We start from the raw sequence: 15,006 nt of genomic DNA, 5'->3' as shown, positions 1-15,006 counted from the left end.
GCTCTAGAGTGCAGGCTCAGTAGTGTGGCACACGGGCTTAGTTGTTCTACGGCATGTGGGATCTTCCAGGACCAGGGCTAGAACCCATGTCCCCTGCATTAGCAGGCAGATTCTTAACCACTGAGCTACCTGGGAAGTCCCGACAAATAGTTTTTAATAACAGAAAAATGCAGAATCCAAAATCATAGCAAACTGACTTCCACAGCACAATAAAAGGACTATACACCACAACCACATCCTTGCATACCCCGGGATGCAAGGATGGTTTGACATACACAAATCAATCAATGTAATACACTTCATTAACAAAATGAAGGACAAAATCATATGATGGTACAATCTAAGGAATGCAAAAGCATTCACAGAAGAAAGAATAGACAGATGGTGCTACCAAGATGTTAATAATGGTCACTTCTGGGTTGGAGTTTATAGGTGAATTTTTATATATGAGGGCTTGTGCTTTCATTTTTTTTTTTTTACAGTGAACATGTATTACTTTTATTTATTTATTTATTTATTTATTTATTTAATTTATTTTTTTTGCGGTACGCAGGCCTCTCACTGCTGTGGCCTCTCCCGTTGCGGAGCACAGGCTCCGGACGCACAGGCTACGTGGCCATGGCTCGCGGGCACAGCCGCTCCGCGGCATGTGGGATCTTCCAGGATCAGGGCACGAACCTGTGTCCCCTGCATCGGCAGGCGGACTCTCAACCACTGTGCCACCAGGGAAGCCCCTTACTTTTAAAAGTTAGGAAAAGTCAATGATTTGTTTCTTTAAAGGGACAGCAGGCCCTTGCCTCTAATTCAAAGGATTGGGCACTATGACCAGAATACACTTAAAAGGAAATGTGGTGGAAGTGGCTGTTCTTAGAGAAAGAGATCCTTGCAGGAGGGACTCCGTCTCCTTAAAGGCCCCTTAGAGGTGCTATGAACAAGCCTCAAATCAGTGATGCCACGTTCCCCTGGGGAGAGTGGAGCACCCGAAGAGGAGGGGAGGCCCTGGGCTGTGGAGGAGGCCTAGCTGGCCTCCAGGCTATACCCTCATTGCCTCATACTGTCCACCTCTCCTGCAAATTCAGTGACACTCACCAAGAGTACAAGGGGTCACTTCACCTTTATCCTTCAGTCTCCTCTTTCTGAAGCCCTCTTTGCTTGTCTTTCTGCCTTCTAATTAAGCAACCTCTGAAGGCCAGAGAAGTGTCGTTTCCTCCATGAAGAGTCCTTTGCTGACTGCCCTCACCCTGGCCACATCCATCCAGGTGTCTGTCACTCCTGGAGCACAGTTCAGATCGTGCCGTGGTTGTCACGGGTTTCTTCCTCATCCTTCTCCACCCCACAGCGAGCCTCTTTAGGCCTCACATTTATCCTTCCACCATCATTGCCTAGCAAGGACATGGCCCTTGAGGAACTACTGCTGCAAACAAAATGCCTGGTTCAATTCTAAATATGAGTGCTCAGGCAGTGCCAATCATGCTTCTGAACAGCATCCACTGAGCACTTATTGTGTGCAAGGCTCTGTAGTCAGTGCTCAAAATGCTTGATCCCATCTGGTGCCTCTGTTATGGGAAACAATGTGGAGGCTCTTCAAAAAAAATTTTTTTAATTTATTTTATTTATTTTTGGATGCGTTGGGTCTTCGTTGCTGCGCACAGGCTTTCTCTAGTTGTGGTGAGTGGGGGCTACTCTTCGTTGCAGTGTGTGGACTTCTCATTGCGGTGGCTTCTCTTGTTGTGGAACATGGGCCCTAGGGCACGTGGGCTTCAGTAGTTGTGGCTCGCAGGCTCTAGAGCGCAGGCTTAGTAGTTGTGGCGCACAGGCTTAGTTGCTCCGTGGCATGTGGGATCTTCCCAGACCAGGGATCAAACCCGTGTCCCCTGCCTTCACAGGCGGATTCTTAACCACTGCGCCACCAGAGGAGCCCTCTTCAAAAATTTAAAAATAGAACCACCATATGATCCAGCAATCCCACTTCAGAGTATTTATAAAATAAATCACAGGGATGTAATGTACAGCATGGTGACTATTAATAATACTGTATTGCATATTTGAAAGTTTTAAAGTTGCAAAGAGAGTAGATCTTAGAAGTTCTCAGCACACAGAAAAAATGTGTAACTATATATGGTGACGGATGTTAACTAGAGTTATTATCGTGATCATTTGGCAATATATACAAATATTGAATTATTATGTTGTACACCTGAAACTAATATAATGTTACAAGCCAGTTATACCTCAATTTAAAAAAATATCTGATCCCATCTGATTCTTATGACAATGTTTTAGGGTAGGTTTAAAAACAGTCTCCACTTTTATAGATTAGCAAACTGAAGCTTGAAGAGATTAATGATTTGCTCGACATTAAGGCTTCATAGATTGAAAGAAACCTGAATTTGAGCCCAAGTCCCCAATTCTAAGTTCTATACCTTTTGCACTGTATCACAGCCCAAAACATCAAGGGGGCCTTCCAGGAATACAATGGACTAAATATTCAGAAAACTTCCCACTGCAAAACACCTAAAGATGATAGAGAGAATATTTAAAAATTCCTTTTGAATGCATGGCTGAGACTGCAAGAAAGTAAGGCCAGTACCCAGGGCCAGACACAAAGCAGGAGCAGGAATCCAGGAACTGCAAGCCAGAACCAGTGCTCTTACTGCCCTGAGGGCACCTGCAGACGGAGGTGCTGTAAGATAGCCCTTGCTGGATTTCTTGGTGATTCTCTGAGTAATGAAATTGACATGTTATTAAGATAGAGAATATCTCCTTTTGCTCCCAGAGCCATTTGCTCTTCACATTCTGAGGGTGGTAGACCTAGAGCCACTTTTGTCTTCCCTCACCTCCCTCCACTCCCATCCCCCCACCCAAGCCATCTGTTACATTCAAAGGGTGATAAGATCTTTCTCCTTCAGAAACAAAAGCTTAACTTCCAGGTAGAGACCTTGCCCTCCTTTCCTAAGAGAGGATTTACTTAACATTTCAAAATAAAAGCACATGCTCTCTCTCATCCTCCCTTTCTGTCTCTAGCTTTATCACCCCACGCTGCAATCTCTCTCTATCCTAACAGAGGGGAAGAGGAGTAAATGTACCAGCTCCTATATAAGCTCTGAGATTCGTAACTTTGGAATTCCTCTCCAATAGTACAGACACCCTCTCCCCTCTGTAGGGCTTCCCTGGTGGTGCAGTGGTTAGGAATCTGCCTGCCAATGCAGAGAACACAGGTTCGAGCCCTGGTCCAGGAAGATCCCACATGCTGCCGAGCAACTAAGCCCGTGTGCCACAACTACTGAGCCTGCGTGCCACAACTACTGAAGCCTGCGTGCCTACAACCTATGTTCCACAACAAGAGAAGCCACCGCAATGAGAAGCCTGCGCACCGCAACGAAAAGTAGCCCCCGCTCGCTGCAACTGGAGAAAGCCCGCGCGCAGCAACGAAGACCCAACGCAGCCAAAAATAAATAAATTAAATAAATTTAAAAAAAGTTTAAATCTGATTTAAAGAGGCCCTGGATTGGTAATGTTCCCTAGGCTCCTGAAAGAAAAAACTATACTCTAAAGTAATATAGTCTCAACCCAAGCCTCAAAAAAGACCCACTGATAGGGCCTCCCTGGTGGCGCAGTGGTTGAGAGTCCGCCTGCCGATGCAGGGGATACGGGTTCGTGCCCCGGTCTGGGAGGATCCCATATGCCGCGGAGCGGCTGGGCCCGTGAGCCGTGGCCGCTGGGCCTGCGCGTCCGGAGCCTGTGCTCCGCAACGGGAGAGGCCACAACAGTGAGAGGCCCGCATACCGCAAAAAGAAAAAAAAAAAAAAAAAAAAAAAAAAAAAAAAAAAAAAGACCCACTGATAAAGGGCCAAGGGAGTACAGCTTATAATCAAATTACAAAACATACTTGTTATGATAAGGTAACATTTTATTTTGATTCATAGAACGTTTGGAAGAAATATACAGGGAGGTCCTCTCTACCTTCTACTCAGCCTCTCCTATGATTAACATCTTGTAAAATGGTAGTACAATGTCAAAACCAAGAAATTGACATTGGTATAATCCACAGAGCTTATTCAGATTTCACCAGTTATACAACTTATTTGTGTATGTATGTCTGTATGTGTGTGCATTAACTAACTATGCAAGTTGTTATTTCTAGGAAAAACGAGAGAGAAAATATAAATATGAATGAATATATAACTTCCAAACTAGTAAAGAGGGAAACAAATATAATAAAAAATAAAAATATATAATAAAAAAATCCAATGAAAAAGAAGGCAAAACAGGTAAGAAAAATAAATGGGACAAAGAACACACAGTCAAATGACAGATTTAAACCCAAGTATTTCAGAAACTACGTTAAGTGCAAATGGAATGAAATGCTTCAGTTAAAAGATAAAGACTGTCAGAGTAAATTTTTTAAAATCCTCTCATATGCTCTTTACACAAAAAGCCAAAACAAGAAATTTATACACATTCAACTAACCTAAATTTAAGAATTTTTGTTCATCAAATAACACATCAAGAGAAAAAAAAGTCACAGGAAATAGAAAACATTGTAATACACACAACTGAAAAAAGAACTAGTTTTCAGAATATATAAAGAATTTATACAAACAAGTAAGAGAGAAAAAAAAGACATCTGTAAAGAAAATAAACAAATGACATGAACAGGGAAATCCAAATGGTCAAAAAATACATAGTAAGGTCCTTAATCTCACTGGTAATCAGGGAAATATAAACCAATGAGTGGGACCACAGTGGGAAACACTACACATCAGCCAGATTGGTCAAGATTTTAGGGTCAGAATAATGGGAATTCTGATAACGTGTTGTGGGAGTATACCATTATGGAAAATAGTTGGTATCATTTAAGAAAGTTTAAGACACACACACTGTATGACTCAGCAATTACAGTTCTTGATTTTACCTAGAGAAATTCATGCTTATGTGCCCCAGATATACATACAAGAATGTTGCTAGTTCTCATTCCTAATGGCCGTGTCTGAAATACACCCAATCTAGGAAAACCCAACTGTCCATCAGAAGCAGAATGGATAACTAAATTGTAGTATATTCACACAATGTAATATGATGAAAGTGAAAAATATACAGCAACATCAGATGAATTACACATAAAAAGTAGATAAAAGGTAAAAGAAATAAGACAGAATTCATCCTACGTGATTCCTTGTATATAAATTTCCAAAAAAGTAACTTATGCTGCTTGAGAAAACATAGGTGGGATGCTCCAGGTGGTAAAGCTATAAAGAAGACCAAGGAAATGATTACCATACAAGTCAGGAGAGTGCTTACTTCTAAGGGTATGAATAAATAATTATTCATGATTAAAAAAACTCTTGGGCTTCCCTGGTGGCGCAGTGGTTGAGAGTCCACCTGCCGATGCAGGGGACGCGGGTTTGTGTCCTGGTCCGGGGGGATCCCACATGCCGCGGGGCGGCTGGGCCCGTGAGCCATGGCCGCTGAGCCTGCACGTCCGGAGGCTGTGCTCCGCAGCGGGAGAGGCCACAGCAGTGAGAGGCCCATGTACCGCAAAAAAAAAAAAACCTTCACAAACTTGGACCTTCTTTAAACTTAACTTAAGCCACCAAAAACCTACGGCAAACATTCTTCATGGTGAAATGTCAGAAGCAACAATAAGACGAGAATGCCTCATTGCTGCCACCTGGGAGGCTCTTCTGTGTACATGCAAGGGATCCAGGTTTATATCACCCCTGAGGACACCTAAATGACATTAAAAAAAAAAGTTTTATTTGACATATATACATATATATATATATATATATATATATATATATATATATATATATATTTAGGCTGTACCGCGTGGCATGTGGGATCTTAGTTCTCCAACCAGGGATTGAATCCATGCCCCTTGCATTGGGAGTGTGGAGTCTTAGCCACTGGACCACCAGGGAAGTCCCCTACATGTATTTTAAATACCATAAGGCTCACTGTTTAAAAAAAAAAAAAAGACTCATTGTTTTAAGTATACAATTCAATGATTTTTAAAATCAGTAAAATTACAGGGTTGTGCAACCATCACCACAATTCTATTTTTAAAATGTTGTATCACTCCAAAAAGTTCTCTCAGGCCCATTTGCAGTCACTTCCTGTCCCCTCCCCCAGGCGACTACTAATCTGCTTTCTGTCTCTATAGATGGGGTTATCTGGACATTTCAAATGAATGGAATCATACAACAGGTAACTTTTTTATTTCTTTTACTTAGAATTTTTTTGAGATTCATCCAAGCTGTAGCATGTCTCAGTGCTCCATTTCTTTTTATTGCTAAACAGTTTTCCGTTGTATGGATGTACCACATTTTGTTCATCCATTCTCCATTGAGGAATATTTTGGTTATTTCCGGTCTTTGGCTATTATGAATAGTCTTAATATGAATTTGTGTACAAGTCTTTGTGTGCACATTTCATTTCTCTTGGGTAGATTTCTAGGAGTAGAAGTGCTAGGTCCTATGATAAAATTAATGTTTAACTTTTTAGGAAACTGCCAAAATGGTTGCACCATTTTACATTTCACCAGCAATGCACAGAGTTTTAATCTACATGATTTTTAAAAGAATAACATATCCCGGGGAATTTTTTTATTGATTTGTAAGAGTTTTTATATACCAAGGACATTAATTCTTATTTTTTTTCTATACCACAAATGCCTGTGATTTAATGATAACTAAAAAAAAGGACAATTTCAACTAAGTAAAGAAAAAACTTCACAAGAAAAAAGACTAGAAGGAAATAAGCCAAAATACACATTATTGTTGCCATATGTAGAAAACAGATGAGTGAATTCTTTTTTTGCTTCTGTATTTTTCATTACTATCTGAACTTGCTAAACAAGCATATATTAATTTTCATTCTGGTTATCAAAGTAAGTAAAAAACTAAGGAGGGAGGAAAAGAAAAAAAAAAAGTAAAGGAGGGAGGAAAGGTAAGGAGGAAGGAACCGGTAGACTTGATCATCTCACCTCGAAAAGGAGGCTGAATGCATCCTCCTCCTGACTTGTGAGGTGGACCGACAAGCCCTTAATGAAGACCCCCTGAGGACTTTCCACGATGGTCATAGGTGTGACCGAGGGTCCAACGTAAGGCAGAGTGGACAGGAGATCAAACAGGCTCTCATTATAGATTTCCAGGTAGGAAACACGAACAGTGATGGCCTGTGTGGGGCGTTCTTCGATCATCTTAAAAACCTAGATGGGAGATTGGACAGCAGTCACTGAGAGCAGAACTCCAACGGCCAGCCAGTGCTAGGGGAGTTCTTACCTTAGGAAGGAATCCTTGCCCTAGAAGAATTTACAGTCTAGTTGGTGTGATGGTCATCAGCAACAACAATTATTAGTAGTTGCAGTTTATCGGGCAGTATTTATTATCATCTTGTAGTTTTTTGAGGCCTGACTTACAGATTGGCTAATACGTGTACAGTCTCAAGAAGTAGAGGCATGATGAACAGAAAGGACTCTGGAGTGAAGATCTCTTGTTTTGTGGGGTTTCACCACATATAAGCTTCTTTCACATCCATTTTTTTTTTTTTTTTTTTTTCTTTTTGCGGTATGCGGGCCTCTCACTCTTGTGGCCTCTCCCGTTGCGGAGCACAGGCTCCGGATGCGCAGGCCCAGCGGCCATGGCTCACGGGCCCAGCCGCTCCGCGGCATATGGGATCCTCCCAGACCGGGGCACGAACCCGTATCCCCTGCATCGGCAGGCGGACTCTCAACCACTGCGCCACCAGGGAGGCCCCGACATCCATTTTTTAATTCTACCCTCATGATGCCACTGCGACTGAAGCAGGGCAGGGGCAATACCCATCTGTGGTGGCTCAGCTACTAAGGGAAGAAGTCAAGCCAGGACTCAGCCTTCTCGACTCCTAATACCCTCCCCAGTGCTTATCAGCAGGTGACTTTGGGCTGGTCTTTTCCCCTCTCTAGACCTTAACTTTCTTATCCGTTAAATGAGGAGTTGGGCTGGATGATCCCTGAAGTCCCCGCCTTGCTCTTACAGGCTAGATTTGTGCTGTCCAATATGCTAGACACTAGCCACAGGGGGCTGCTGAGCGCTTGAAATCTGGCTTGTGCAAATGAGGAACTGGATTTTAAATTTTATTTAATTTTCACTAAAAATTTTAAACTGATCCTAAATTCAGTTATTGGTAAACTTTTAAGTATGTTTGGAACAACTTGGGTTTATAAATCTACCTTTTCAACTGTAAATTTCATGAACTGTAAATACACAGCAGCTCTTTCTGATGAATATTTAGTGTCTTAAATAGAAATGGGCTGTAAATGTAAAATACATACCAGATTTCAAAGACTCAGTATAAAGAAAAAGAATGTAAAATATCTCAATAATTTTCATATTGATTACATGTGGAAATGCTATTTTGGCTATATTGAGTTAAATAAAATATATTATTACATATTATTTAAAAATAATTTCACTTGTTTTACTTTTTTAAATGTGGCTATTGGAAAACCTAAAATTGCATATGTGACTTACATTATATTTCTATTGGGCAGTGCTGGGCTAGACTATAAAGTCTAAGATGCTGAGATACTGAAGCATTGACAGTGGGATGTTAAGGATATTGCTTCAAGAAATTATCGCATGGATGGTCATACACTAGAGGGACATCTACACTTCTTACAGCACAGGGCTATAAAACCTCAAGATGCTTTTTAGGGAAAAGTCCTTTGCCTCCCACCTTCAAAAAGAGGGTCCTCACAGAACGCAGGCTAGCAGACTCTGAAGGAAGGCCCATCTGTCCTGTCTTCAGTCACACTTCCCAGACCCCCAAGGCTGACTCGGTCCTGAAAGCTCATGTCGTGCCCTGCTTCTTCCCTTTGCTCTTTCTGGGGCTGTGGTGGTGCAAGAAACCAGAGCAGTCCAGTAAGGAAGCTCTGCAAGGGTTCATACCTCCCTCATTAAAACCAGGAAGGAACAGGATTAGGACCTCTGAATCCTCAATTACAGGGTCACAGACCATCAGAGCAGCAAGAAGCCAGTCAGCACATCTGACTGCCTCTTTAACAAATGAGGAAACAGGCTCAGCATGGGCGTAGGTCAGAGCCTGGAACCTAAACTCTTGGTTTACACACACACACACACACACACCCCACCATGGGTAACCTGTCTCCCCTACAGGCTGCAACTCCTTTGAGGCTGGACCCCACTGTCTCCAGGAGCTCGCCTGGGACGGGCAGCATGTATGGTAGAAAGAGGGGACCTATGTGGCATCCCACCACGGGCCCACTCTCTACCTGTTGTAGGGCACGAGGGAGTATCCCCCGGTGCTTGTAATTCTCAGTTGCCCCCGTCATGGTGTATGTCTTGCCAGCTCCCGTCTGCCCATAACACATGATGGTGCCTGCAAACATTTCAAAACACGTCTTGGTGACATCCAGAAAAACAGCTCCAAGGATAGCTCTCCCGTCCCCCAGCATGCCCAGTGCCAGCCAGAACCCTAGTGCGAAGGTGGCCATCAGGAGCAGCCAAGGACAGCAGGAATTCCTGCCATGGAGGGTGGGTGAGCAGGGAAACAGGGATATAAATGGTCAAAACACAGACAGCTGCTCCGAATCTGTGGTCCATGTAGTTCTCTACTGCTTCCTCTCCAAAGAGGGGATCTGATCCTAGGGCTTCTGAGGAGAGCAGGGAATTCCAGGGAACACTGGAATTTTCCTAGAAAGATGAGGGAGATAAGAGCATTGAACTCAGCCCTTCTTTAGCAAGATCATGAACACCCAGGCTCTCAGGGCTTGGCCTCCCTGCAGGGCAGCCCAGGCAGGAGGAAAGAAGGGCTTTCAAAATCCCCAGGAAGAGATGGGAGTCAGAAGGGCATTTTCTGTTAGTGATGGGAATTCTTTGTAGACTGCAAGTTCCCACTGGACTGAAGGGCTGCTAGTTGGTCCCAGGCCACTTTCAGAAATGGAACACCATGACCAAGCCCTGATCTGTCACATTGCCCTCTCTGGGAAGACTTTCACTTGCACCTCTCTCATGCTTTAGGTCTACCATCACCAGGCTCTGGGACACAAACCAGTCACGGGCTCCGGTTCCCATCTGCTCTTCTTCCTGGCTTGAGCAGCCTGAGCCAGACCCAACCCAAAGGCTGCTTCTGGGCATTTACAAAACAGATCTGCCCGGGCAATGCTGGGCCGTGGAAATCAGTGTTTGCCTTTGCCACGTGAAGTTCCTGGGATTGGTAGGTTTTACACAAGGGGTCTTAATTCAGCATCTGAGCTGGAGTCAGAAGCAGTGTCTATTAATCCTGCAGAAATGTGCAGGAAGGAGTCAGTTCAGCTGGGACTCAGAGCCCATGACTCTTAGCCTCCCCGGGCCTTAGCTCCTTTGTCTCTGCTTCCTCAGGGCCACATCCCCTCAGGACCAATGGAGACCATAGCTATATATCACACACAGGATACGTTACAACATTTAGGCATCTACACTCAACGGACTTTTAAGCAGAAGACCTAAAACTTGCAAACAGGGAACATTCTAGTCAGGAGCCACCAGACGGGCAAAGTCTACAGACTGTGATATATTTTTTTCTATGTATTTTTTCTTTCTTTTTTTGGTCACGCTGCGTGGCATACGGGATCTTAGTTCCCCGACCAAGGATCAAACCCGCTGTCTCTACAGTGGAAGCACAGAGTCTTAACCACTGGACCGCCAGGGAAGTCCCTCTATGGATTTTTAAATCTTTTTAAGATTTTAAGGGACTTTCCTGGTGGTCCAGCGGCTAAGACTCTGTGCTCCCAATACAGGGGAGGCAGGTTTGATCCCTGGTCAGGGAACTAGATCCCACATGCTGCAACTAAGACCTGGTGCAGCCAAATAAATAAATATTTTTTAAAAAAGATTTTGAAACAGTCTTAGAGTGAACTAGTTTGTAAAAATTTCCCAATAAATTTTAATTTGTTAAAAAAGCTTTTTAGTTAAGCTTTTAAGAAACTCAAACTGTACTCAAGTCTTTAGTGATATATGTAAATAATACTATAATACAATGGAATAGATTGATTGTACTGGTAGAATGAATGGAAATATCCCCTAGCAGGTAGCCAAGAGAAAAATGTTTTGACTCCATCAAATTTATCATAAAGACTTTATGTTCAAAACTAATATTCAGGGATTTGAAACAGGATAATAGTTGAATCCCCATGACCTACAGAGAGTCAGGGTCATATAATCTTCCTATGAAGGTAGGATCCCAGGACCATGGATCAAGCCATGCCCACAGTATCACCAAGCAAATAAGTTTTCCACCATAAGAACATGGAGACAGACAAATAATCAAACAAAAGTTAGTAAGTGAAGTTGTATTTTATTCACCATAAAATACTTGTACCTCTTCCTGGGTGGGCAGGGGTTCCACAGGTTCTTATGTAAAACAACAATTAATTAACTAAATTACCATTATAGCCATTGAGGGCTTGAGAAACCACATCCTTGGCGACTGTCTCATAAACCAAGTCCTGGGAGGCATCATGGAGAACTCCATCCAGCTTGAATGACCAGTCTGTCTGCTGGTTATTGACAACTCCTCTCCGAGTATCTTTTTTTAAGTGAATATCAATGGTCTAGGAAGAGAGAGAGATAGTTGTTAAGAAACTGGTATAAAAAAGTCACTGATAGCCAAGGCCTGACCTGGAGGAAACAGAGAAGGTGAACTTTAGGAAGAACAGGGACTTGCACGTATTCTGGACGACCTTTGGGAGGTGGGAAGGAAGGCACTGCAGGGAGGCCACACACCCTCAAGATGGAAGGATCAGGAGACTGGAGCACTTGCTGGTTTCAGCACATCTCACCCTAGTGTTCAGGGTGCTGTCTGTCTTGGTTCCCCCATTTCTGATATGGGGTCAAGCATACTTATCACATATCAATATTTATCACATTAAACAAGCTTTAGATAAATTCAATAAGCACAGGGAGGCCTTGAATTAGGCCAGAGAGAATAGCAGGCTTGGTGATAGAGGCCTGGGCTTGAGCCCCATCTCCCTCGTGACTGGCGGTGAGGCCTCCCTCAGCACTGTGGTGAGCACTTACTTCCACACACACGCTATGGGCTAATGTGAGCAATGATGAAATGATAGCCACAGGAAAGGCTCTGGACTCCTCAGACACAGTTACTCACTGGTATTAAATTGAGGGTGACTACCTACTTGTAATCAGCACATTTTTAGATGCAAAGATTTCTAAAAAAATTTTTTAGAGTTTTAGATCCCTCCATAGCAAGCCACTGTGGCAGCAGCTAGTTTAGAAACATATTGGGTTAGGTCAATGGTAGATTCCAATCTTGGAAATGGGGACTTCTAAAGTAAACAGACTCTCACTGGAATCTTATACTGGCTGCCCTAGTCCAGAAGCCAAGACACAGCCACACGCAGAAAAACTAAGATCAACAGAGAAAGCCTTGGTCTATTCATACATTAAATGCTGTGTGCTTCAGTCATCACTGAATCCATGTCCAGCAGGGTGCACTTCACAGCGCTGCATGTGAGTTTCTTTCTGACTGCTAGGACTTTCGAACCTTGAGAAGTTGGCCTTTGAATTCCTCTCTTAATGTCTCCATGCTGCCCATAGTAGATCCGCAAATGTTTGCTGAATGAAAACATCCCATAGTCTCGAGGTGTCCTAAGCCTGTCACAGCCTTCAGAAGAGTTGTCAGGACAGTGGTGGGGACAGGGGGATGGATAGATCTTTCCAGTTCTCTCCATAAGAGTTTCTCCCTCCCTTTGGTAAGTTTAATAATAATCATCTGAAGACATTCCTATTGTACTTCCTGGGAGATCTGATCACCAGGAAGTTTTATGAGTGTGCACAAATGTCAGCTTCCTGTGTCAGATATAAGGATAAAGGTAAACTTTTTTTTAACTTTTTATTTTATATTGGAGTATAGTTGATTAACAATGTTGTGTTAGTTTCAGGTGTACAGCAAAGTGATTCAGTTATACATCTAACTATTCTTTTTCAAATTCTTTTCCCATTTTGAGATTGACATGTACACACTGCTGTATCTAAAATGGATAACCAACAAGGACCTACTCCCATTAAAAATGGGAGTTTCATGAGTTTCCTCATCAACAACATTGTGGGGGAGTGCTTTGGCCTTGAATGACTCTAGATTCCATCTGAACTTTTACCAATTCTGTCTTGGTCCTTAAAAGGTTGCTTGGAAACCTTAGAGGTTGTAGTGAGGAGGGACAGAGAGATGCCCAGGCAGGTGAAGGCAAACACACTGTACTTACTTTGTTGTCATCTCCATATTTGATCATTTCATGAGCAAAGTCATCAGTAGGTTTGACACGGACAAATGCATGAACTTTTTTCCTAGTACCCATTCTAGCTAAAAAGAAGAAAATAGAAAAATTTTCAGTAGTCATCCTCCAACAACCATTAGAACGGAGGTGTCATTCATCAAGAAGATCAGAAAACATGATGTGCAGTCCATGTTTTCCTCTCCCACTGAGAGCCAGTCTTCCTTTTGCCCCCCAGCATTTCAGTGATCTGTCCACAGGATGCTGTTCAACAAGTCCGTGTACTTCCTACTTTACAGGGTGCCTCACCACTCTCCACCAACAACCCCCTAAGAGACCAAAATACAAAGCAAAAAGAATGCTTCCTTTAGTGGCCTAATTTTAGATGTGGTTTCTAGAAATGTTCCGTATCAGAGTTTACCTACACTTTGACTTATTCACTATATTTTCCTCTAAAATACTGACTATGAAATGCATTAGAACTAATTTTCTTTTTTTCATTAATATACCTTACTTCAGATGTAGCACCTCCTTCTCTACCTCCATTAGACTAACTTAGCTCAGAAAAAGATTCCCTGGAAGTACATTTAATCTAGCCCATAGTCTAATATTCTCTTCTCTGCCACTCCATTCAGAGAAAAATCTCAGTCCCCTACCTCCTCTGCCTCTCCTAAAACGTAATTATGTATATTCTCATCATTTTCTTTCAGGCAGACACACATATATTTGTATTCCTTCATTTATACTATCACAAGTAATTACCATGTATAATAAAATGTTAAAATAAACATTGAATGTAGCTTCATCCAATAGATTGAAAGCTTATAGTTATAAATGACAGGGAGGGAAATTAGGTAAATTAACTTCTTATTATGTGGAGTTTTCCTATAGTGGGAAAGACTTTCTCAAAGTAAGGACCATAAACACTATAAACAGTCAAGCAAGATGCCAACTAGCAGAGATGCTACAAAAGGGATTGTTTGTATTACAGGGAGAGTTAATTGATCTCTAATATCCTGTCCAACTAAAGTATTTCATAAACATTTAAAAAAATTGAATTGTACAGGAATTCCCTGGTGGTGCAGTGGTTAAGAATCCACCTGCCAATGCAGGGGACATGGGTTCAATCCCTGGTCTGGGAAGATCCCACATGCCCCAGAGCAACTAAGCAGTGCGCCACAACTACTGAGCCTGCGCTCTAGAGCCCGCAAGCCACAACTACTGAGCCTGCGTACCACAACTACTGAAGTCCGTGCGCCTAGAGCCCGTGCTCCACAACAAGAGAAGCCACTGCAATGAGAAGCCCGCACACTGCAACAGAAGAGTAGCCCTGCTCGCCGCAACTAGAGAAAGCCCGCGCGCAGCAACGAAGACCCAATGCAGCCAAAAATAATAAATAAATAAATTTATTTAAAAAAAAACAAAACTGGGCTTCCCTGGTGGCGCAGTGGTTGAGAGGCCGCCTGCCGCTGCAGGGGACACGGGTTCGTGCCCCGGTCCGGGAAGATCCCACATGCCGCGGAGCAGCTGGGCCCGTGAGCCATGGCCACTGAGCCTGCACGTCAGGAGCCTGTGCTCCGCAACGGGAGAGGCCATAACAGTGAGAGTCCCGCATACCGCAAAAAAACAAACAAACAAAAACCCCAGAACTCATTTAGAGTTAATGCTCCACAAAGTACAAAACAGACTTTGAACAGAGACAATGCCTGAGGGTCAGGATGTGTGCTGCATCA

At 42.9% G+C, this 15,006-nt stretch overlaps 1 protein-coding gene across 3 annotated transcripts in view; it reads right to left on the bottom strand.

Moving 5' to 3' along the window:
* The window catches only part of KIF9 (kinesin family member 9), a 49,553-nt gene that overhangs the window by 31,788 nt on the left and 2,759 nt on the right, over window positions 1-15,006 (bottom strand). For all 3 annotated transcript variants that reach the window (XM_081247504.1, XM_081247502.1, XM_081247503.1), the window contains exons 2-5: window positions 13,265-13,362; window positions 11,431-11,596; window positions 9,278-9,384; window positions 6,989-7,213 (exon numbers count right to left, since the gene is read on the bottom strand). In XM_081247504.1, coding sequence (XP_081103630.1) covers window positions 6,989-7,213; window positions 9,278-9,384; window positions 11,431-11,596; window positions 13,265-13,357 — 591 coding nt within the window. In that variant the 5' untranslated portion in view covers window positions 13,358-13,362. The remainder of the gene's footprint in view (window positions 1-6,988; window positions 7,214-9,277; window positions 9,385-11,430; window positions 11,597-13,264; window positions 13,363-15,006) is intronic.

The sequence above is a fragment of the Mesoplodon bidens genome (assembly GCF_964165515.1).
Source record: "Mesoplodon bidens genome assembly, chromosome: 10".
Classification (NCBI taxonomy): Eukaryota; Metazoa; Chordata; class Mammalia; order Artiodactyla; family Ziphiidae; genus Mesoplodon; species Mesoplodon bidens.
Note: the sequence above shows the minus strand (reverse complement) of the source record. Positions and strands in the feature narration are given on the sequence as shown.